General features: G+C 36.4%; 1 protein-coding gene across 1 annotated transcript in view; it reads right to left on the bottom strand.

Annotated features, from left to right (window-relative positions):
• Positions 1-14,155: 14,155 nt before the first annotated feature.
• The window catches only part of LOC107712310 (E3 ubiquitin-protein ligase NEURL1B-like), a 14,251-nt gene continuing 1,706 nt past the window's right edge, over positions 14,156-26,700 (bottom strand). The window contains exons 2-5 of the mRNA XM_016517530.1: positions 21,041-21,607; positions 16,956-17,681; positions 15,590-15,712; positions 14,156-14,953 (exon numbers count right to left, since the gene is read on the bottom strand). Coding sequence (XP_016373016.1) covers positions 14,706-14,953; positions 15,590-15,712; positions 16,956-17,681; positions 21,041-21,607 — 1,664 coding nt within the window. The 3' untranslated portion in view covers positions 14,156-14,705. The remainder of the gene's footprint in view (positions 14,954-15,589; positions 15,713-16,955; positions 17,682-21,040; positions 21,608-26,700) is intronic.

The raw sequence follows: 26,700 nt of genomic DNA, 5'->3' as shown, positions 1-26,700 counted from the left end.
GACAGGCAAGAGAATAAACAAAACAAAAGGACTAATAAAAAAGGTTAAAATAATTATTAAATTAACCAACACAAAATAACTAAAATATCAACCAAAAAATGAAAACAAAAGATCAGGACTAAGAGAACTAAATGAATACTAAAATAAAAGCAAAAAGACAAAAACAGACCACATCCAAAAACAAGGAGCAAGACAAGAACATAGAATTACAAGAGACAAGACTAGGGCAAGACTAGAGCACAAGATCAAACAGACAGGGAGACAGGAACACATAATCAGCCACATCCACAGACAGAGACAAACACAGTGAGGGAAAGAATGACCACGAACCAGCAAAGACAATAGGGCAAGGGGCACTATAAATAGGGAGGAAAACACACGAGAAACAGGTGAGAGCAATTACACTAACAAGGACTCAATGAGGGCTAAACCCTGACACTACTCATGTAAACTTGATTTGTCTACTGCATAAACTTAAGGTTCGATGTAAATTCAACTAAAGCTGTTTAGTTTCAATTTGTGTAAAAACTAAAATGGTTTAGTGCAACGGGTTTCTTCGCAAATTTCTAGTAAAGTCAACTAATTCGGGTTAAGAGTGAATAAGCAGTTGTCACTCCTGTAAATAACTGACCTCTGTGTGAACGGAACATGATGAAACACTCAGAGGAGTTTTGCTCATAGACTGTACTATCTTTACCACAGTATATTCCAAAAAGAATAAACAGCTGCTGACCAATTTAGGATTGTTTCTTAAACACAGATATTTACCTCACAAAATCTTTTTCCAAAACCAGAACTCAAAATTAGATCTTGCAGCATTAGCTGTTTAAGGTCAGGTGCACATTACAAGACTGAAGCAGCTTGCCATTTCACTAACCCTTTTACACCCTTAAACTCTTGAGTTACTGTATGTGCGGAAGTTTGTGTAAGAATGGGTCTTTGTGGGAGGAGGAGAATGATGTTGTAACTAACTACTTGGTTAGTGTGCATCAGCACAATAGAAAACAAGAAAGTAGGAATCTTTAAATGTGAGCAAGGAAGTATGTTTAAACTTAAACTCTTGACATACTCAATTTACACCAGCTAGAGGTTTTTCTCTTTTATTCAACAGATTGTGCAACATGTGTTGTTCAATATCTCCAACTTGTAGCTGTTCCTGGGTGCACAACAAACTTACCAATAACAGTAATCAAAGACAGAACAGAAGAAACTGTTTGATCGATTAATTAGATTTGAATTTGTTTTATTTTAATTTATGTTTTATAAATATATAAAGTTTTTATTCTTTTTTATTGTTTTTTAATGCCCTTCATTATTCCTGATAAAATATTGCTTATGAAACAAAGCAATGTGAAGTGCAAAAACTTGCAATTTTTAGGAAACGCATGAAGGTCCCACACTTAAACAACTATCATTGCAAAAATGTTCAGACTGTACAAATGTTCAGCCACCAATTTGCCAAAATGTAAAATAGTTATGAACTGCCATGAGATTGTGTTGTTTATCAGGATCCCACATCACAGACTGGTCTGCGTTCTTCTAGTTCATTTGAATTTCCCATTCTTTATATTAAACCTAGTGTTTTACAACTCTTTTTTCTATAAAAAGAGATATATTTATATCATTTATTATAATATTTTTAAACATTTTTGTGGGTGCTCAAACCACTACAGCTGTAGGGGATTATGGGTTGCTGTCCTTCATTAGCATCAGCGCCACTTGCAGATTTACTAGAAGGCCTAGTTAGCTGTAAGTCTAAGGGATCTGACATAGATGAATCAGCCAGTGGAGGCACAAAAGGCTCCACTCCACTCTCTTTTCCTTTAGCAGCAGAGGAAGTGGTGCTTTATAACCTTACATGCTCTTTTGAAGTAATAACATATAATTTCCTTTTATAGACTCTGAGAGAGGCACAAAAGGCTCCACTGTGTCTACACCACTGCAGAGGAAGTGGGTTCATAGCCTTCTGTGTTCTCCGGAAGAATGACTGGGTCTTCCTCCAACTTACACGCTTTTCTACACTGAAGATAAGCAAATAGAAAAAGAAAAAAAAATCACAATAATAATAACTCTTGCCATAGATAAAATGGAAATAACTTTACTTTTTACTTTTTATTTTTTTATCTATCACAGACAATACTGCCATGAGATTGTGTTGTTTATCAGGATCCCACATCACAGACTGGTCTGCGTTCTTCTAGTTCATTTGAATTTCCCATTCTTTATATTAAACCTAGTGTTTTACAACTCTTTTTTCTATAAAAAGAGATATATTTATATCATTTATTATAATATTTTTAAACATTTTTGTGGGTGCTCAAACCACTACAGCTGTAGGGGATTATGGGTTGCTGTCCTTCATTAGCATCAGCGCCACTTGCAGATTTACTAGAAGGCCTAGTTAGCTGTAAGTCTAAGGGATCTGACATAGATGAATCAGCCAGTGGAGGCACAAAAGGCTCCACTCCACTCTCTTTTCCTTTAGCAGCAGAGGAAGTGGTGCTTTATAACCTTACATGCTCTTTTGAAGTAATAACATATAATTTCCTTTTATAGACTCTGAGGCACGCACAAAAGTCTCCACTGTGTCTACACCACTGCAGAGGAAGTGGGTTCATAGCCTTCTGTGTTCTCCGGAAGAATGACTGGGTCTTCCTCCAACTTACACGCTTTTCTACACTGAAGATAAGCAAATAGAAAAAGAAAAAAAAATCACAATAGTAATAACTCTTGCCATAGATAAAATGGAAATAACTTTACTTTTTACTTTTTATTTTTTATCTATCACAGACAATGTTCAGCATAAATATCTCAGTTTCTAATGTAATTTCAACCTCTCTGGTTGAGCTCTTCATCTTTACATTGTCCTCAGTGATAGACATGATGTCCAGTTTAGTGATATTGGTTCTGGTCTTGTGTAGAGTTCATAGCCTTCTGTGTTCTCCGGAAGAATGACTGGGTCTTCCTCCAACTTACACGCTTTTCTACACTGAAGATAAGCAAATAGAAAAAGAAAAAAAAATCACAATAAGAATAACTCTTGCCATAGATAAAATGGAAATAACTTTACTTTTTACTTTTTATTTTTTTATCTATCACAGACAATGTTCAGCATAAATATCTCAGTTTCTAATGTAATTTTAACCTCTCTGGTTGAGCTCTTCATCTTTACATTGTCCTCAGTGATAGACATGATGTCCAGTGTAGTGATATTGGTTCTGGTCTTGTGTAGAACTGGCTCGACAGGTACTTCACCTGGCAACACAAAGTATGAACACACTGGGATGCTGTTCAAACTACCACGCATATTCTGGATTCTCTCCTCAGGGATGGACATGACATCCAAATGAGACGTGGTGTTTTCATACTGTGTTTCTAGAGACTCTAAACCTACAGTAAGTGATTTGTTTTAGAGAAAGGAGGCACAAAACACTTCACTATCCTGGCAGCAGCAGAGGAAGGAGTTCTGCATAACCTTCTGTGTTCTCTGCAAGAATTGATGGATTCCTTCCTTGTGGGGACTTTTACGCTTTTCGAAAATGATTGAAAACATCACGTTTCACATGTTATTGTTATGGTCTTCTGTCTGTCTGTCGTCCTGGATTTCTTGCTTGCCTGTATCTTTGACTCCATTGATATTTGGATTAATTCTCCCGTTGTTTTGAACTTTTGCTTGTTATGTGGAGTATGATTGTGGATTACCCTTAATAAAGCTGTGTTTGGATCTTAGTCATGTTTCAGAGCAGTTTGTAACAGAGGACTTCACCAGATCCAGCAGCCAATTGAAATCTAGATCAATCATGGACCCTGTTGATCAGTTACTGCTTCTTCAGCAGGAAGACCTATTGATCGAGGAATACATGTATCAGTTCTGTGAGTTGTCATATCTAGGCCTGTCGCAATAATCAATATATCGACTTATCGCGCAATATATGTACATGACCTCAATAATTTTTTGTGACGCAATATATCGCCCATTATATTTACTTAAAAATTAATGTCACCATGTTTTGTACATTCCACTTGCTCCTGTGTCTTCTGCAGTTTCTCGTACATAACGTGATGTAGTCATGAGGTGCTAGTTCAAATAAAAAAAAAATGCTTCTACAAAAAAAAGTTTCATCTGCAGATATGGTCTTGTTTAGGGATCTGTGCCTTTGTGCATACGGACATCCGACTGCTAAGTAGTGATTGTGTTTTTCAGCAATAGTGTGCACCCTTAATTTACAGAGAAAAGAAGGTCAGGGAAAAATCTGTAGATGGAAAAATCTCCATACAAGTTCTTTGTGCATTTTTCTTTTTTTCTACTTAGCACTTTTTGTTAGAAAATGTTTATTTAATATTTATTCAGGTTTTTTAAGGTATCTAATATTTTGATACTTAATTCCCATGATTTAAATATTCTTAAAAATTAAAAGTTTGTTGTCATTTGGAAGTGTGTAGGCCTTCTTGCATTATTATGCGGTCACATTATGATTATATATTCAGTGGCATAAAATGGACTTTAAAATGACAATAATATCGCTTAGCGCAATTATTTCTGGGGCAATATATCGCAAAACAAAAAGTTGTTATCGTGACAGGCCTACAATGACTGGGTCTTCCTCCAACTTACACGCTTTTCTACACTGAAGATAAGCAAATAGAAAAAGAAAAAAAAATCACAATAATAATAACTCTTGCCATAGATAAAATGGAAATAACTTTACTTTTTACTTTTTATTTTTTTATCTATCACAGACAATGTTCAGCATAAATATCTCAGTTTCTAATGTAATTTCAACCTCTCTGGTTGAGCTCTTCATCTTTACATTGTCCTCAGTGATAGACATGATGTCCAGTTTAGTGATATTGGTTCTGGTCTTGTGTAGAACTGGCTCGACAGGTACTTCACCTGGCAACACAAAGTATGAACACACTGGGATGCTGTTCAAACTACCACGCATATTCTGGATTCTCTCCTCAGGGATGGACATGACATCCAAATGAGACGTGGTGTTTTCATACTGTGTTTCTAGAGACTCTAAACCTACAGTAAGTGATTTGTTTTAGAGAAAGGAGGCACAAAACACTTCACTATCCTGGCAGCAGCAGAGGAAGGAGTTCTGCATAACCTTCTGTGTTCTCTGCAAGAATTGATGGATTCCTTCCTTGTGGGGACTTTTACGCTTTTCGAAAATGATTGAAAACATCACGTTATTGTTATGGTTGTTATGGTCTTCTGTCTGTCTGTCTTCCTGGATTTCTTGCTTGCCTGTATCTTTGACTTTTGGATTAATTGGATTAATTCTCCCGTTGTTTTGAACTTTTGCTTGTTATGTGGAGTATGATTGTGGATTACCCTTAATAAAGCTGTGTTTGGATCTTAGTCATGTTTCAGAGCAGTTTGTAACAGAGGACTTCACCAGATCCAGCAGCCAATTGAAATCTAGATCAATCATGGACCCTGTTGATCAGTTACTGCTTCTTCAGCAGGAAGACCTATTGATCGAGGAATACATGTATCAGTTCTGTGAGTTGTCATATCTAGGCCTGTCGCAATAATCAATATATCGACTTATCGCGCAATATATGTACATGACCTCAATAATTTTTTGTGACGCAATATATCGCCCATTATATTTACTTAAAAATTAATGTCACCATGTTTTGTACATTCCACTTGCTCCTGTGTCTTCTGCAGTTTCTCGTACATAACGTGATGTAGTCATGAGGTGCTAGTTCAAATAAAAAAAAAATGCTTCTACAAAAAAGGTTTCATCTGCAGATATGGCCTTGTTTAGGGATCTGTAGGTCAGGGAAGAATCTGTAGATGGAAAAATCTCCATACAAGTTCCTTGTGCATTTTCTTTTTTTCTGCTTGTTACTTTGCACTTTTTGTTATAAAATGTTTTTTTACTATTTATTCAGGTTTTTTAAGGTATCTAATATTTTGATACTTCATTTCCATGATCTAAATATTCTTAAAAATTTGTTGTCATTTGGAAGTGTGTAGGCCTTCTTGCATTATTATGCCGTTACATTATGATAATATATTCAGTGGCATAAAATGGTTTATAAAATGACAATAATATTGCTTATCGCAATTATTTCTGGGGCAATATATCGCACAACAAAAAGTTGTTATAGTGACAGGCCTAGTCATATCAAGTACCTTTCAACAAAAGACTTTTGTTTTTTTTACTGTGGGAGTTGCAAAGGACAAACGTGGCACATGGTATCCCCCACTCCTGAGTCTCTTCCTGTCATGGCCGCTAATCCTGAGTTTCGTCCCGTCAAGGCCACCATGCCAGGGTCCTCATCCGTCACGCCAGAGTCTACAAAGTATGCCCCTGGTTGTGGAAGGCTGATTTCCAGTGTGGTGGACCCCCCTCTTATGTCAGTGTGAACGGTCTCTGCGCTCTCAAGCCCCGTGGTCTCTAATCCTGTCATGCAATGCCTGATGGTCCCAGAGGTCCTTCTGTCATCGGCTGTGCTTCCTGTGATGGCTATCACCATCTTATTTGTGTGGGCCGCACACACTTCTCCTAATCCTCCCAATGCGGTGGGCGCCTCTGAACACTTTGCCTCTTCTGTCATGGCCACGGAGGCCGTTGCTGAACCCTCTGCCTGTCCTGTCAAGGCCACGGAGGCTTCTGTTGGTGGACCAACTTGGTGGTCTCTAGCTCCGCCTGCTCCACCGTGGTGATTTTCTGCTTGACCTGAGCTGCCTTGGCAGTCTCCACCTCCACCAGTTTTGTCATGGTAGTGTCCAGCCATGCCTGCTCTGCTGTGGTGGTCTCCAGCTCTGTTCGCTCCACCGTGGTGGACTTCAACTCCATCTGCTCCGCTATGGCAATCTTCAGCCCCTGTCTGCTCTGCTGTGCTCTGTCCTGGTGGTCTTTGTTTCCACCCTGGTGGTCTTCAGGTACATCTCAGCCTCCTGCTCTGCCAGCTCCACCCTGATAATATGTAAGTCAGCAGCTACCAACACTTGATATAACACTTTGCATAAACATGCAAAACAAAATACCCGTGGCTCCTGATGATATATTGAGGTCTTATGATGCAAAATTCATTTTATGAATCACCAAAGACCATGGTTTAAGCTAAAACTTTTCTTTACTGTTTTACTGAAGAAAAAAGCAACCTACATCTTGAATGACGTGAGGGCGTGTAAAATTAACAGGAAATTTTCATTTTTGTGTATGCTGTGGGAAATTTTTCAGTAGTGCGGGATTGTAGATAATGTGAGTAGGAGTGGGTAGCAATGTTGGTGTTGGTGAGATGGTTCTTTAAAGGGGCTATATGCAAGAATTTTCAGGCATCAATCATTTTTTTTATTGCCAAAGTGGCAATATTTTTTAAGCCAATGTAAACTCAATGGCTAGAGAATACCCATAATGCACTGTGAGGGCCGTGCCAAATGAATTCTGCGTCTGGCCAGAAGATGCCTGCAGCTTGAATCATCCATCATCCATTTTCAAAACCGCTGGTCCAATGTGAGTACAGCATAATATCATGCAGTTATAAATTTATTTTTGATTGATTAATAGTTTAATGGAAGTTTATACATGTTTCTTTATTACTGGAGCTGCCTGTTTGCTAAGTTTCAAATGGTAATTAAATGTCAAGCACAAACTATGCAAAAGCAGCAGCCCTTCTGGTGGACCCAGTGTCCAAATTCGTTCACTTGTTTTCATTCACTCCTTCAACTGAACTATATTAGCGGAATAGTGAATGAGGGTGTAGGGGACGATTTCGAACACAACATGGGTACCAGTCGAATCGTATTGCTACACCAAATCTAAAGAGACTTATTTTTTGGCCGAATTGTTCAAAAGTTATAAGCAAAACATTTCAATTTTTTTTATATCTCTTCACCAGTATCTCATATTTGGGTGCTTTGCCACTACATGTAGCTGCAAGAAGCAATTAAGGGGCCAAGCACAACAGAGGCAAAGTGATGAGCTAAGCATGGCAGGGAGCATCAGACCAACTCCAACAATGAGTAAATAAAGGCATTTTATGATTTTAGTCAAAATTGTTGAAAAATCATAAAAACAATAATTTCTAGTATGATTTAATGACTTACCACTTTTGACCAAATTGATGGTGTGATCAGTGTGAGGTGACAATGACACACATAAAGTTTGGTGTCAATATGTCAAAGCTTTGCTGAGATATAGCCTCAGATGCAGTTTGGCATCATTCCATCAAATTTGTTTATGCGGTAAATGAATAATATTTTGTTTATCGACACAAAATCCAGAACTTTTTGCCAGCATGGTCTGAAATCAAAATGGTGGACATAAAGTTTTGATTATGGCATAATTGGTATCAGTGGCAAAAGTGGTATCAGCATAATCCAAGGAATATATCAAGACCGATCATGACAATAGGAAAAAATGGATAAATAAATAAATACCCCCAAAATTTTAAGCACTTTCAGGGCATGGCGCTGAAGATGCATACTAACTTACACAAGAATATGTAAAATATAGCATTTTATGACAAAATTCAAAATGGCCAACATGGGAAAATTCAAATGTATCATTTGACTTAACAATATCAGCATTGCGTGACTATGAGTATAGTGTGTATTAGCATGTAGATTTCAATTTCTGTACAGTCTAATGTCTAATTGTCATACCATTCGAATTTCATATTAAGAAATTCTTTTAACCCAAAAAGCAAATTATGCTCCCTTCGAACTGGTTGTCTTTAAAATACAAATCTTGTGTAATTCCAGGCTATCTGTAATCAGAAGCACATTTAAAACTGGAATATAATTTAATTTCATTCACATGTGTTTCATAAACACATAATCCTTTCTGGATTACAATCCGCCATCAAAATGATACATGTAATTATTCCAGCTGCTATGAGAAAAGGCTATAAACGATCCACCAGCTGCAGGATCCTCACATGCGATAGCCTACTAGCCGGGACAACTTCTTGTCATCACGTTCTATTAGTTCTACAGCTTCAGTTTCTGAACTTTCACGCTTAGTAACACATACAGCTGTTCCCTCACCACAGTGCAACAGTGAAAAGGGACCCCTTTCGAACAGTGTCTCGTTCCCAACGTTGTTTAAGCGACATACACCGGTATTGCGGTATTTTAAAAATTCATATCATAACAAAAATAAACACCGGTATTCGGTATGAACCGGTATACCGGTATACTATGTCATATGGTGCAATCGAATCGTCTCGAGCCAAGCAATCAGAAGAGAAAAGAATTTAGTTTCTAGCCCGTGCAGTTGAAAAATTATTAGCATAAACATAAGTACACATTTTGGACAGTTGATGGTGCTAGACAGATTGCGGTAGAGACTCCAAATTTGCTGTGGTCAATATTCAGACCGTCCTCTTATCGGTGTGCTAAATTTCCTGCAATAAGTTCTATGGGCTTCCACAGACTCAAGAAGAAGAAGAAAACAAACAGGTAAAATAGATGACTATGCACAGTTGCACCATTTTTGCTGGGCCCCTAATGATAAGGAGAAAACTAAGGTTCAGAGTGCAGGCAAATCAGATTTTTTTCTTAATTCAGATCTTTTCAGGCAAACTGTCCGCACTATTATTTGCAAGTGATCAAATCAGGTGTGTGTGTGCAATTGGAAAGTGTAAAGTCGTGTTATTTATACGCAGACTGATGAGAACGGGTTGGTGTGTCCAGACATAACCAACCTATCTGCATGGGTTGCTTTGGTTATGATGCAGGCATACCCACGTACGTGACGAGGCTTTCAAAACAGATGCAGGAACAACAGAGGTGCATCACTCGATCTCCAAATGAGTGCCCTGTCAAGTCGTGGTGCAGAACCCCTCTGTGGCACTCTGTCTCTTCTGTGCTGTGGTCACAGCTGGCTTCAGCTTCATTTGAATACTGAATATTGTATGGCATTTCCATCACCGGTTTAGATGTCATCACTGTGTGTCGCGTTAAAAGTAATGCAAAATACAATTTGAAACCTGATTTGAGCAGCCAGAGCGTCCAGACTGAGACACATCTGTAAAAACCTGATTGGAATAGCATTTTAAACCACCTCCATATGTGATTTCATGTGAATCCGATTTCATATAGTTTTTTGTTTTTGTTTTTGATTGTTTTGTTTTTTGCTGTCCAGACATTCAAAAACCCATCTGGATAATATCTGGATATGCAAATTGGATTTTTGCTGGCAGGCTTAACAGACTCAATAGGTGCTTATGCCCCTTTGGTGCTTGGACCCTAAATATATACAAATATGAAATAAAATAAAAATAAAGCCTTTATCAGTGAATGGATTTTTAAAGATTTGATTAAATGTTTTTTTAAACATAGCCTATTAATAATAACAAATTATTTCAACTTCATATATACATTTATAAATGAAAATTGAGCCACAAATGAATGCATATTGTGGCCATGACAACATGTCCCCTCCCGGTCACCATATAGAGTGTGTTGCATATGCGTTCATTTCAGATCCAATTTGAGCTTTGGATGCGGTTGAAATATTTGAACTTCTACGACTAGACTGTTCTAGCGACCACCTGACCGGATGTGATGTGTTCTACTCAAAACTTTTAGCGCAATGTTAGAACTACTAGTATTTTTCCTCTAAAACATAATTCTTTCTGTGAATAACACCATTTCTAACATAATTTCTGTGAAAAATTATGGCAGAACTAATTATCAAATTATTATATACATTGATCTCTTTAAGGGCATCATAGAGGATTGTGAAGATATTTTACTGGAACTTGGTCTTCATTACATCTATTTTCTATTTTTATCTATTGTCATTTAAGTATTCAGCTAATAATTGTTGTTATTAGTCCCATTCACTAGCAAAAAGTGAATGAGCGAATGAGAGACTGATTAGAGGTAGCGGTATATAGCAGTATAGGTATAGTGATTGGGACATTAAAATGTAAAAAAGCACTGTCCCTCAGATGAGATGCTAAAACAAGGTCCTGACACTCTGTGGTCATTAACCCTAAATAGGCCTTGGGGACCTTTTTTTTTTTTTTTTTATAAAAATGGTTTCCTTAATCTGAGCGGTAAAAGACTTGGCTACTTTTCCTAAGTTTGCCACCTGAACACACAAAAAAAGTTGGAATTGATTCAAAAATGTTAATTGTTAAAAAAATAAAAACTCCTTAATTGGTCCTTTGTGGACAAAAGTGGGCAGCCATAGGAAATTAATGGGTGAGACAATCAGAGTAATTTTTTTTTATTTGTCCAATAAAAATCAATAAATTTTTATTGGACAAATAAAAATTTGCCCTTATAGGCTTCAATGAGCCTATAACATAATTTTTTTTTTATTTTTTTTTTACATTTTTTCAAATAAAAACAGTCACTCACACATACACAAACAAAGAATTGAATGAACCAATAGCTGAACATTTTTTAAATGTGTCAATCAGCCACTGTGCAAAACACACACACACACACACACACACATGCACACACACACACACACACTTCAAAGTCAGATCAAAGTCCTACTGCAAGATTTGTTGATGATTCCAAACAAAACATGTCTGAAACATGTTACTTGCTAGGTTTATTGTTTATTCTTACCTATTTGGCACCATTTTGTACCAGTTTACTTTTTTGAGTTTGAGTTTTTTTTAGAAATAAATAATTACTCTGTCTCCTACTTTGTCTTTTCCTTATAGCATGGTCAGATTTGTCAGTAAGCATGTTTTGGCATCTTTGTATAGTCTCACCCAACACAAATGTTTTTTAAAAAAATTCTACGATTTTAATTTGTGATAAAATCTAAAACTTTTTTTTTTTTTAAAGAGGTTAAGTTTGTTACAACATTGGTTTAGATTTCAGCCTTTGCAGCCAGTGAGTAGGCCTTCTACAGCCATCTAGTGGCCATTGATATTTCATGTTATTGCTATTTTTATACCAACATATGTCACCAGATGTCGCCAAAGTATACCAAATGTTGAGGTTTTAGCAGTTTCAACCTACTAGAATTAATATTTTTACTGAAGTAAAAAAATAAAAAATAAGCATATTTTACATGAAAGTCAATGGAGTAATTTTGTAATTTTAAAGGTAAATAAATTCAAAAATGCCAAAAAAATCACAAAAGAAATGCATAAATTGATTTTTACTTAAGTGAAGATAGTTTTATGACATTTATTTAAAAAAAATTTAAGAATCACACCTGAGACATTTTTGCCCAAATTTGTCCATGAAGGACCCATTAAGGGCTGCTCTATGAAGGATGATTGAGGTCACAAAAAAGTCACAGGGTGTTTTCTGAGAAGAAGAAAAAAGTAGTTGCTAACTGGTCTCTGTCCATCATGGCTTCCTAATCAGTATGAAAGAAAGTCCTGACAGATGAGAATGTGAGAGATTGCAGACTTCTATATAAAATACCCAATTAGCTCACTCAAGTCTTTTCAAATTTGCAATTAAAAAAAGTCATGTTTTTGTAAATAAAAAAAATTTAAGAATCACACCTGAGACATTTTTGCCCAAATTTGTCCATGAAGGACCCATTAAGGGCTGCTCTATGAAGGATGATTGAGGTCACAAAAAAGTCACAGGGTGTTTTCTGAGAAGAAGAAAAAAGTAGTTGCTAACTGGTCTCTGTCCATCATGGCTTCCTAATCAGTATGAAAGAAAGTCCTGACAGATGAGAATGTGAGAGATTGCAGACTTCTATATAAAATACCTAATTAGCTCACTCAAGTCTTTTCAAATTTGCAATTAAAAAAAGTCATTTGTTTTTGTAAGTTTATGTCAAAAGAAAAAATTACTGAGATCTTCAATATTCACTTTTACAACAAGCCAAATGTTTTTCGAGCTTTACCAATCTGACTACTGTTACCACTTTTAAGGATTAGATGCAAACTTGTGAAACTGTGTGCTGTGACTGATCTAGGTGTATATGGGAATATTTTCATCTCTTGCTGTGTATCTTTGTGAAAGTGAGTTGTTTATAATTTACTGTTACTACTTGATTAGCACCAGAGCCATGTTTTAGTTTTTCATTTATTTCTTTGGCTTTAATGTTAATGTTTTATGCATTAAGCTGTTGCATAAAGATGTTTAAGAGAATCATTAATCTAAAGTATAAATCAGAACATTTTAACATATTAACCTCAGTATACAATTAGGAAAAGGTCACAGATGTTTAAACTTTGACTTTAGAGAAAATGCAGAGTAATGTGGTGTGGATAACCACTATTTAAATATAGCTGTGTTACCAATAGAGCAAATAGTCACAGAACATTAATTTCTGGATAAATTCAAAATAATTCATCCAAATGTGTTTGATATCTGAGCTGCATCAGAGAGCTGTGGGTGAGGCTCTTCAACTCCAGTGCTGCGCTGGAGGGTTAGTTTGAACCCTAATTAAACGCATCTGTCTGTAATTTGCAAGTAATAACTCAAGTGATTATCTCGTTAAAGTGCTTTTGGTTAGGGTTAGTGATCAACTCAGCTGAACAATGGGCCTCCAATTCCCTTTGTAGAGAATTTCCAGTTTCCCATTGTAGGAAATGCAAAATGTAATCAAAATCCATTATTTATATTAACAAATGTATTGGTGCATGACCTTCAGAACTGTGGCTGGTTTTTATTGACAATAATATGAAACTCAAATTCAACTGTAACCAGTTGAAACCATGGTGTCAACCAAACAAAATAATTTTGTCTGCTCACTGGCATATTTTGCATGTTATATTTGACAAGACTATCAGTGATGAAAATGGATGGTAGTATATGATCCATTACATGAGTACTTGAACTCATTTGTCCCATCAGCACCACTGGCACTTCTACGTTACTATTAAGTATAATGCACCCTGATGAACAGCTGTGATACTCATTGGATTGAACATTTAGTTGTATTTAAAATGGGATTGATCGCAATTTCTACAGTAATTTTGCAACAGTATTCATTTCGTTTACAGTCCAGAAAGAAAAAAAGATTACTGTAAAGAATAAACCTGTTGTTTGTGGTTTAATTTTATACTGCTAATTGGACAAAATGTCAAGCTAAGAAGAAAATGACAGATTGTCCATGTCATAAATTCCAAAGCAAACAAACAAACACAGAAACAGAAATCTAATGAAAAAAAGAAAAATACAATACCACATCACTCTATATAAACGAATTCTTTTTGTTCTTACTTAAAATGCAGTCCTCAAGATCCACATCTGAAATCACTTCAATCAGAGGGACAGATGTGTTTTTAGTGCCGAGTTTACCTCTAGTTATAAGTGCAACAAATCTCCAAACCCTTTAACTGTCATAATGCAAATCTTTCTTCACTTGCAATCTGCCAAACCAATAGCTTTTTACTCCTTTAAAATAACATACAAAATCATGCGCATTATTTACTTACGCAATAAAACATTTTTTCCTTCGTATCTTGAGGTCCCTCTGAATTATTTCTTCATACCTATGCAATACATCTCAGATATGATTGTCTTATTCATTAGGTGCAGCTTGAGGAACGATAAACAATGTTAAAGGCACTAGAAGTATCAGATCAAAATTGAGATTGATTCTCAAAGCATGAATCAGCTTCAGATGATCTGCTTTTAACATATGAGGTGAGAGAAATATGCACAAGAGCTTAACGCTACACAAATCAAAGCTACATAAATGGTCTTAAATACAAGTTTAGTCCAGATATTAAACCACAGCTACCAAAGTTTTGCACTGAATCATTTGACAGAAAATGTTTTAGTCCCTTCATGGTCTGTAGGTTTTTATGATGTCCTTTATGGGTCTCCGACAGATCGGACAACACGCATTGATCTGTCTCTTGAGCCTCAGTCCACAGTCATTACACAAACACATGTGTCCACACGTATAGATGACGGTGTCCACCTCCTGATCGAAGCACACTGTGCACTCTCTGCTCTTGCTGCTCAGGGCTGCGTCTGATGAGGAAAGACTCGGTGAGACAGGTGGACTGAGAGGAGAGCTGGGAGCCGTCACTGAAAAATAACACATCAGAAATCTGCCTCAGTGGAAAAAAAGTCTAATTCATATAGAGTACAAGATAGTTTTTCTGAATGTTAAAACAATTCAGGTGCCACCTTAACCCTGTATGAGCAATAGTAATAGCAATGCTTTAGCAAATACCACTAATAACACTTTACAGAATGTGATGTCTATATCTGGAGTAGATGTTGCCAAAATTTGCTTCCAAAACGTTGTGAAACCTAGCATGGGATGTTAGAATTTAAAAAGAAACTTCTACAGCTCTATTAAAGTTGCAATGAAACAGAAGTAGCGACCGATTCTCCTTCTGAGCTGTGTAACAGATATAAGGTAACAGATTATAAAAAAAATGTATTTTATATAAAGATTATAAAAAATAAAAAAAACATGTACTTGGTTCTGTGTACCGGTTGTTGATTGGAAGTGAGATGTGGGTGTGGCACTCAAAAGTGGAGACAGATAAACGTGAGCTTGCCCCACATGGATGAACACACAATAAGATCAGTAACGTGGTGAATTGTAATTTTTTTAGGCTGACTTTAATCAGTCATTTCATGATATTAGCGTTTTGTTTCTTCCAGCGGTTCAGAATTGAATGTAAGCTGATGAATGAGCTTGTTGAGACTCACCTAGAGAGGACTCGGATGCTGATGAGGATCTGTTGACAGTGAAAGCCAGATCAGAGTCACTGTCATCAGGCGTTGATACCTGAGACATTGATGGGGAGGTGGGAGGGCTGGCCTGAACAGTTCCTTATGGACAAAAAGAACATCATTTACCACAATGGACAACTGCCTTTATTACAACCATCACTGACACAAATCACCTTCATCTGACAATGACAGAATGATTTTTAACAAAATATTAAAGAATGTATAGATCAACTATATTACATGTACTATATTACAATTTGGATGCTGAATGCTGATTGGTCAATACAGCATTGCTGCTGTGCTAAAAACCACAATATAACATCAGCTATGACATGATCATGTTTTTTTTTTTGGCCACTCACTGACAACAGTACTGACAATACTGACTATACTGACAACATAGCATGGCCTCTTGTGCCTAATGACTTAAATAAATGTTGGCAGCATATTCAATTTTACATTCCAGGCAGGAATACCACATTCTGAATTCGATACAGGTATATTAATACATTAATATGTGCAAATCTTTGCAACTGTCTAGTGGTGAAGGTTTTAATTTTCACACGTCATGCTAAGAGCTCATCTGATATAATCATGTGAATTAAAATAAGAGGAACAGTAAAAACTGTTTCACTATTGCATTTTATTTCAGTATGCCATGCTGCTCTGAATCATAATTGGACTCAAGGGGAATTATTTTGGAACACTGACAAAAGGAAAGTGTCATTCTGAAATAAAGTTGACTGTAGGACCTTTTTGAATGTATTAGTTATGGGACGAGGATCCCTGGGAGACAAATATAATGTGATCTATTTTTCCAGCGATAAACAAGCTACAGTATACTGTATATTAAACTGAACTCACTGTCGTTAACATATGCACAACAGGGTCATTCTACAGTTGCACTAAACATAGGAAAAATCCCATAAATGTAATATGTAAATGACCTTCCTAAAAGTAATTTGCTATGATCAGATATATATAGCACCAGTCAAAGGTTTGGACACTGAATTTGTTTCTCATTTGTATCTCAATGTGTTTTTGAGAGAGAAGAAAAAAGTTGAATAAGAGAATGAACAATGTTAGCACAGCTGAAATCTAGCTTCTTTGTCTTGCTGAAGGAAGCAGCTTAAATATAAAACATTTGGTTTGAAACCAGGTCACTACGTAATTTTCATAGTTTCATTTGTGTTCATTCAGAATTTTAATGACTTCACTATTATAATATATACTATAGTTAAAAAATGAATGGATTTTTTTTTACTGGTAACATCTATACATATCATGCAATAACAATTTGCTCAATTCACAGACATTTATCATCACATTTATTAAATCCTACCTAATATTCTGAGCCGGTTCACAGCTCCGTGCAGTGTGAAGAAGGCCCACAGAACCTGAGAGGAGTCAACACACAGAAGACGACCGCGTGCCCCTCCGTTGACCCCATGATGCACCTCCCCATTGGCCAGAAAAGTAAAGCTGAGCACATCGCCTGCCGCTGGCACAGGAAAACCCCTGTAGACCACCCAATACTCCTTACGGTCCAGAAGCACCTCTGGGTCAGCTGGCAGCTCTCCAGCATTGAGGGTGCCTGGATCACAAGAGGTCATACCAAAGAGAAGAGCCCCAAAGTAAGGCAAGCCCAGATGGCCCACCTCCACGTACAGAGTCTCGCCCACCCGGACAGGCCTGTCACTGAACATCAACGTCCTGCTGCTGTCCAGGAAGTGTGTGCGTGCAACTGTACGATCATTTGAGAGAACCACGTCAGGGCCTCGCACTGGGTGAAAATGCAGGTCAGCGTCAAGAGGCATGGAGAGCCCGCGGGCAGCCCTCTGTATGTTGAAGGAGGTGGATGAAGAGGGTGCAGAAGAGGTGGAGCAGCAGGGGATGAGTTGGTTGTAGTTGCTGAGATGTAACGTGGCAAATTTAGCTGCTGCGGCCTGGCTGCTCTCTAGCTGGTTGTTGCTGTAGTTAGCCGAGTCGTGGTTGCTCTGGGGAAGATAGGCACTGAGTCGAGCGTTACTCAGACAGCTCGTGCCCACACTCTCAGCAAACGTGCTCTCTGCAAGAGGAAAGGAAGACCAGTGAGACGTTATAAATAATAACAAGCGAAACCACTTTAATTTCTTCTGCTCTAATAACAATGCCTTTTTACTCTTTTTCGACCACTGGATCCGCAATTTACCCCATAACGGCAGCTGTAATGAACTCTTAATTTGCTTGTGAAGCTGCCATGTTGTTTTTGCCTCCAGCAAGAGCATTTACTCTTCATATATTGGCCTTGGTGTGACGAATGAATGATGAATGAATAGCTCCCAGTAGGACCAATGACGACTTTTACTTTTAGAGGGAACATATTCTACACGAGGCTGCTGTACGCTAGTGTTCTGATCAGACTTCTGAGGTAGCATAAAGATCGAATGGTCTACAACAAATAAGAGCACTCTTTGCTAATACCTAAGCAAATATGTAATTACTACAATACTAATTTCTTACTAGAAATGACATTAAAAGTTTTTAAAAAATTGTTTTAAAACATACATTGACACGAACTCACACCAACCTCAACTCTTAGACACCATTTTTTTTTCAGCTCAACTGTCGGATATCAGGCAGCGAAGGATACATCAAAATTACAATTACATTACATTCAAAAATCGATCACATGAAGGTATCTCAGTAGACAGTATGTCACACGATCATTGGATACTGACTTGCCTTACTGCTTTCCTACCTCCATAGGCAGCATTTTTCAACATTCGGATGCAACCAATATAAATGAATAATTTCATTCAGCAGGATGTGTTAAATTGGTAAAAAAAAAAAAGTTTTAATAAAGACATATATATATATTATAATATGTGACGCTGAAGACTGGAGTAATGGCTGATGAAAATTCAGCTTTGCATCAGAGAAATAAATTATATTTTAAAGTATATTATGTTATATTGCAACAATATTTCACAATATTACTGCTTTTGATGTATTTTTGATCAAATTAATGCAGCCTTGATGAGCATAAAAGACTTTTAAAAATCTTACTGATCCCAAACTTCAAAAGTCTGATCACTAGCCTTCTTTTTTATTATAAATTATATTATCAGCATAAACATCCACATAAAACCAAATGGCAGTGTGGATTATTCTGTTTTGGCGACCCCTAACATGAGCAGCCGAAAGACAGCATAAACATTTAAATTCAAAATTTAAACAAAAAATTAACATTAATTTGAGTATGCACTTCTTTTGCTTTAATCAAGCTGCAGTATGGGTCACAACATAAAAACGGGTCCAACAGTCATTATGGTTCATTAGCTAAATGCAGCAATCTAGTTTATTACAATGAAATAATCAAAATTATGGACTGGATGATTTAAGATATAGGGCATAGCCTAAAGATAATTTTAAGACTTTTTAAAACTTTAGGTAATTTTTTTGAGGCAGTATGTAGTTTACCCCAGATTTGGGGTGTATGGTGGGCCATGATTTTTATTCTAATGTTAAGGTGGTCCATCACTTGAAAAAGATTGAGAACCACTGGTTAAGATGGTTTAATATGGTTCATAGACAAATTGTAATGTTTCATTAAATCAAAGATCAAAATAAATCTTTCTGCCTATAAATCTCTCTTTGGAAGCCAACAAAACTGACAACACAGGCAAAACATCTCTATAGGTCTGGGTTTGGTTAGCTTTTCAGGTAGGCAGGGACCCTTTCTCCAGGAACACACAGCAGCCCTGACCAAACATGGTCAATGATCTTGCCAGACAGAAGGTAAACAAAGTCCTTCAGCACTGGAGAAAAGGAGCACGAGAGAAAGAATGATAAGCAGGTTCAAGAACCAAGTTCAGTTTACTGACTCCCATTCTCAGACTTAGGATGTTTAGTGTCCACAAATGGGAATCTTTATAAACAAACAAACAATGTTTAGTTATAAAATCAGTGATCTCGATTAGTATTTATGCAAGTGCACTCCTGGCACACATACTTTGGATAGACACTGGCGTCCAGTATACTGAACATGTGGTTTGTATTTAGTCCTCTAATTCTGAGGCTGTCGAGGCTCATTTGACTTGCACATTTCAGAGCTGTCAGTCTGGGTGAGAAACTGAATCTTAGCACCTCATTTGAGATATTCCTCTGACATTCAGCCCTTGTATGTCTGTGCGGCCTCCTAGAGGTAGTTCCAACAAAGTTGTAGGGCTTGCAATCTAATCATGTGTAAAATGCGCTCTTGAAATGGCAGTTATTCTAATATCTGATGCTAGTTCTAAAACCAAAGTTGACACTGAGCAACACTTTACCACAGATGTGCTTGTAACACTTGTGTCTATATTGTAACTCTTGTTCTGTGTAAAAAGTGTGAGATTAATTGCAACCCATTGTGCTTTAAGGAGGATAGTTAAGAATTACAAACATGAATAAAAAATGGAAATGTTAAAAAAAAACTACAAACATGGCAGATGTACAAGACTGATGGTTAAGTGGAGAGGTTTAGAGAAAGGGGTTTGATTGGTTAATAATCTATATCTAACCTGATGAAAAATATTATAAGGATACGCAACATAAGAAAAAAGCCAAACATGAGTTGAGATCTCTGCATGAAAGACCCACTACTGGCAGATCAACATGACGTTTCTTTTCTCTCCAATACGGTAGGAAGAACTCTAGTAAATTAAATGACATTCACACACTGTGCTTGCATAAATTGTGAAAAAATACAATGCCATAAATAATACGCTTTTCCTGACATATTGACGTATTTTATTGTTGTAGTATGACAATAAAATAAGTAGTATGTAGTATATTTTATTATTCGACATGTCCGTCTACAACTATCAGGGAAGAAATCTACATTTGGCTTCATTTGAAGTCAAGCTTTAAGTGTCACCGCCAGAGTGACATGTCCCAGAGGACCCTTCTCTGGCCTACTTAGAGCTGCAAAAGTTTATGAAAACCAGTGGCACACCACAAATCTGTGGGGCCTTCCCACAGCAGTGATTTCATGCACGAATGCTTGTAGCGGGGGTGAATAGTGGTGCTGCTGATGGACGCAGTGTTATTTGGGGCAATCTAACCCTCACTTTTAGACTTTTCTCATTATTTTGACTGTTATACGTTTTCTTTTCATCTATCTACATTTCTGTCATTTCAAAAGTTTAAATGTAGTGGTCTACAAAGTTGTCAATTAATGTGTGTCTTATATATATGCATATATATTTATATATTTCATGGTAATATTATGGCATGTCAATGTTTGATTTTATAGACACTTTTTGGTACTAGGTAGAGTTGAGAACCACTGGTGTGTTAACAAACCCACTGAAAGCTATAATGCTCCCACAACAACTGATGTTTTCTGCAAAACTATTAATGAAAGACTGAACATTCAGAAGTGAGTTCGATTATCTGAGCACCCACCCAGCAATGTAACTTCTTGTGTGATTCCGTAGATGTCTATGATGGCCCAGAGCGGGCATCCAACGCTTAGACCGCAGTGGAAGAGGATAGGCTCTCCATCATTAATGCTGTAGAAGACCCGGCCATGTCGGTCAGCCCAGAAGGCCAGAACATTGTCCCGCATGGCCAGCCTCTCAGGCAGGGCCTTGGCCCAGTATCCTGGCCGTGTCACCAGGTCAGGACAAGCATATTTGGGGATGTCAGCTAAGGCAAGATTGCTAGGGTCTAAGCTTGTGAAACCAAAGCGTAGAGCTCCACTCCAGCCTGTGTGGACACCTGAGAGGCGCAACCGCACCTTCTCATACAAACGCACAGGACGCTGGCTGAAGGTGATGCCATTGCAGAAACTGTTCTTCCGGGTGGCCCGGCGCAGTTGTGTGTCCAGTCTAATATTTTTGCCTTTGGCGTGGGGGTGAAAACGGGGAGACTCGATGCTGTTTGGAGGGGCAGAGGTGTGGCGCTCTACTCCACTTTTGGAAACAGTGCAGTACTGCCGACTGGCCACTGGGCGATGCTGTAGGCTGGAGTCTATTGGAATGAAAGCATTAAAGCACATTAGAAACATGTAAAAAGCCACAGAATACATGTAATGTAATACACACAAATATAATTTATGTATAAAGTTATTTCTTATTAAAGGCCTACAATGACATTAAAAAACTATTTTATCATTTTTTAAAAATACTTGCATTTTATACATCTACCAAATGCATACATCCCTAAATACACTGGGATTTTAAAAGACTATACTGAAAATGCTGGGGGGGAGGGGGGTTCAGTTTAAACTGGGAATAAACAGTTGTAGGATTCTGAAAGTTCACTTTGAAGCTCCACAATTCTAATTCATTTTTCAATTAAACTTTTACACTCAAATTACCGAAATAATAGTTTGAAAAGACAATGTAATAATAAATAAGACCATTTTTACTAGAGGAATAAAACTTTTGGATCCCATTGAATAGCCTTTATTCTATAGTTGTTTAGCCCATGTAGTGAACTGCATAAGAGCACTGGTTTTCACTATAGGCATCTCTCAAGAGCACTATTCCAGGAAACAATGGCATATAAACAGCAGCACTAAGGAGTATGATGATGACAGTGTTGACAGTACTCCCATAATTCACTGCACATACTGCTGAATCAAAGTAGAACAAAACAGGATGTGTCTTAAATAGCATTTTACAAGTGCAAACTCAAATACTTTATTTAAGCACCTAGTAATGACATTTGGTGAATCTTTTGAAGATATGTCTGGGTTATATTTCACACTAAAATCAAAAGAATGTGAAGTTATTATCATTTTAGAACCATACAAATGTTTTTGCATGGTGAGCATGTATCACGCCACATTTAAAGGGGTCATATGATGCGATTTCAATTTTTCCTTTGTAAAAATCGACGTGTTTCAGAAAGGCGGGGCATAGAGGAATGTACAGAATGTACAGTATGTGGAAAATAATGTTTTTTTAACCTTAAACCGCATAAACACATTTCATTACACCAAATACACAAAATAATGTTCTTTTCAGCAACGTCATATGACCCCTTTAAGCATTAGGCTATATCTAAATGCATTTAAGGCATAATACTGCCATGAAATAAACCAGTGAAACATTTGTAGCATCATCTGTTGTATTCTGTCAGGGTGTGTCAAAATTATTGGAGTTCTTCATGGGAATTATTGAGGATGTACGCAGCACATTATGATTATGAATTTCATTGTCTTTCAGTAAAATATAAGCACTGCGTTTAAAAAAGATGTCGCAAAAAAAGACATTGCATGCTTCATGTTTCTTGACAGAAATGACCCTTTGTGGGTGAGACAGAGACATAGAATTCACATAAAAATACATAAGTATATAACTACTTTGCATTCAGTCATGACTTCTACTTTACATTCCATCGCGATAAACTGCATTAAACTGCAGTTTGTGGATGGGCTAGAATGGCAGATTTGAAGTGAACAGATCTAAGGCAGAAGTCATAAAATACAACAGTCACCTTCTCACAGGCTGTGATTAAAAAAGCTCTCCACTGATTTGTTTATAGGCTTACGAGAGATGAGAGCCATAAACGCCACCTGTGAAGCAGAGCGTGGTTTTCGTGGCTTCCAAATATAGGCCTACACTATCCAATCAGGGCTGTGGCTAATGACAATGCCTTGACTCCTATCTCCTAGAACACACACAAGTGTCTATAGCTCTGTCTATGCCATAAGTGTTACAAACAAACAATATATCACAGGCCTTCTGCCATTACAGTTGTACAGGGAAATGACATAAGATTTGAAGACTGAGATAAAGATTATTTTTAAATGAAACACCTTCATAATGATTTGAATTGCATAAATAATACCTCAAATTAATAAATCCCATATTGCCAATCCTCATTATTCATTCAGTGGAAAAACATGCCTCTTCCTACAGTTCCTCAAAATGATATTATTTTGCTTCTTGCACACTTCATGACACTTTCAAAGTGAAATGTCTGTGAGTGGTGCTAAAGGCTTGCTCAGTTTTATCCATATCAGATGAATGTGAATCTGGCAACATTTTATTATGTTGGTTGTTGTATTTATCATAAGAGTTTGTAAATTAAATGTCCAGCGAGTGACACTAAAAGGTAAATGCTTTATTGTGTTTGAAAATAATGTACTACCTACACTGAGCCCTATACTAAACCTAACTTGTTAACTAGAGCAAACATGAGATAAAAAGTTTAGCTGGCTTCTATGAGTTTTTGTGCCCTTTGATTGTTACTAGTGTTTCAAGCTCTGCATCACAAGAGTAATGCTGTATCAGGTGAGCTACAGAACAAGTTGACTACATCAGAAAAGCCCTACATATGGAGCTGGTTATGTGATTCATATATTAGTACTAGGGCTGTCAATTTAACACGTTAATTTGGTGCGATTAATTATTAAAAAAATAAAATTTAAGATATGACGGGAAAATATGGCCCTGGGTTGTTGTCTTACACTTATATCATATGATAAAGTTTAGCAATATAACACAAGCTAGAGTGCTGTTTTTTTCCTGAATATTTGCATGATTGCAAATGTGATATAATTTTTTTTTACAACAGTTCAATTAATAAATTAGTTAATATTGTGTTACATTTTAAACACAGTATTGTCAAGTATTGTCTGTTTTTGCTCAATTTTTGTTCAACCAAAAATATTTCTAAACAAAACCACAGCAGAACTGTTGTGGCTTTCCAAGAAACACAGCGGTGTTTCGCTACTGACTGAATCCAAGCTTTTGAACAAATCGAGTGAGCCAATGATTCAGTGACCTATTCATAACGAGCTATTCATAAAGTCACTTGTTTCTTTTCTGAATAAATAAGCTGTTTGAACGGATCGGTTGAATGAATGACTGAATGACTCACTTATGAATTGACTGCCACCTATTGGTCTTAATATTTAAACTATATTTCATTAAAAAAACATACTGCCATATTCAGTTTCAATTTATTAATATTCATAAAATTTAATAAATATATAAAAAAAACACATGCACATTTAAAACCAGTAATCTACGAGTAAGCTACATCTGACAACATTTTTGATATTTAGACAGCCAAAACCATTTTGAGGTTAACTGAGTTCATTTTTTGTCTCTGGAAAATAATGATGCATGACATTGTATTATGTTGAATGTCAAAGCTTTCTGAGCCTATTTGTTAATGAGGGAAATGTGGACACAATGTTTTTAGATTTGTGGAGTAAAAATTATAGTTTTTATGAAGTAAAAATATATTTGGCACAGAAGTGGCATGTTGTTACTAGTGTTATTATTTCTAAATTTAAAGCTAATTGTAATTAATGGGGTTATTATTTAACATTTCCATGAATTATTTCAGACATCTTTGCTTTTGTTAAATCCTGTGGGTTAACTGAGTGAAATCATTGCATTTGTAGTCATAGTGTTGCTATATGACATATCTTCAATTAAAATATTTAATTAAATATGTAAATATTCATATGCCTGTATATAAGTCATAGAATAATTTTGCCTTTCAGATGAATCTTTCTGCTTTGTCTGTCATTGGTTATTCAATTATTCAACAAAATTGTCAAAATAAAATTTTAAATAGAATAGTTGATTTAGTATTTCCATGAATGCCACTTTAAAAATATATAAACGTAACTTTATATTATTTTACATTTTGTGCTTAACTAAATCAGCAAATGTTTAAATTTATTTCTTATAACTTTGGCTGATGCATCATTATCATCGTGCTCATGTTAAACTTATCTAATTACAATTTACAAGTAAATCCACATTGTTCTTAAGAGGGGCATCTTCCTCCATTCTACCTAAATGCCACTTCACATGCTCAGAAAACCATGTCATGGCCGCATTATAGCCTTAAAAGTTTATGTGTTGAATCAAAATACTTCTTTTTAAAGCTACTTATGGTAACATCTATTCTTTTCTCATTTAACACAATTATGACTTTAAATTATCTTTTGGGGAGGGATTTCTCAGCCCAAATTGAAGTGTGATTAGTTAGCAATTAATTTGATTAATCAACATCATATAATTAAAATTAGATTCCAAATTTTAATTGTTTGACAGCACTAATTAGTATATATCAGAGGCGTGCAGTCCATATAAGGAGCGAATGCTCTGCATACCCAAGCCATTTGGCTAAACTGACTGGCTAAATATTAACATGACTATGAATTCCCTTGTCATCTGATGTGTAACATAAAACTTGCATAATAAAATGTTGGGAATACACACGTAACTGTCCTTACAACAGTAATTTTCTGCAAATCTGTGCCAGTTATGTAGGGGTTTGAGTAAGTGGATCTACAGCAGCTTTGGCGCCTACACTCTATTTGCTATGAATCGTCAATATTGTTCTGTATTCTCATAGGTTAATTGGTGTGTGATTTCATGCACAAGAAAATAGATAGATAGATAGATAGATAGATAGACGTAATATATAAGAATACTGTGATAAATGTTAAGAAAAGTTTCAAAAATGTGAAAGACTGAATGTCTATATTAGCCATGTCTGGCTACAAATTAGTATGACAGAACTGCATATGGGCTAATTTTTGTAGCTTGTACTATTTTCATGCCAAATTGCACAACTTTACATTAGGTCAATTACAACTGCATCAAAGTCATCTCATAAATCTTATGTGAGATAAATATACAAATAATTGGACTGAAAAGCCAAAAAGTTACTCTGCACTGAAGTTTTAAATATTTTTTGAGCTAACTCTGGTATAGTGAGGGATCCATGCTGGGTAAAATGTCTGAAGGAAAAATCTTGAATTTCCTGTGTTTCATTGTCTAAGATATGTCTACCAATGCCCATATGATTTAGCCAGTCAGCCAACAGCATCTAATATTGCCAAAATGAAAAAAGTGATGAAAACACCAAGATGAATACATTCATGTGCTTCCAGACTGTTCTAAAAATATACTGTGACCTGATCTAGCATTGTGTTCCACACACCCAATCATGCTGTCTTTCTGAGTTAAACTGAAAATCAGCTTTGTACTGCATGCCAAGCCATACATTCAGTCATATTTAAGACACAAGTTCACGTTTGTCTAGAAGTAAATCATTCATCAATAGATGTACCCATTTTACTGTCA

The sequence above is a fragment of the Sinocyclocheilus rhinocerous genome, unplaced genomic scaffold (assembly GCF_001515625.1).
Source record: "Sinocyclocheilus rhinocerous isolate Xijiao unplaced genomic scaffold, SAMN03320098_v1.1 scaffold808, whole genome shotgun sequence".
Taxonomy (NCBI): Eukaryota; Metazoa; Chordata; class Actinopteri; order Cypriniformes; family Cyprinidae; genus Sinocyclocheilus; species Sinocyclocheilus rhinocerous.
This window is presented reverse-complemented; position numbering and strand designations above follow the sequence as displayed.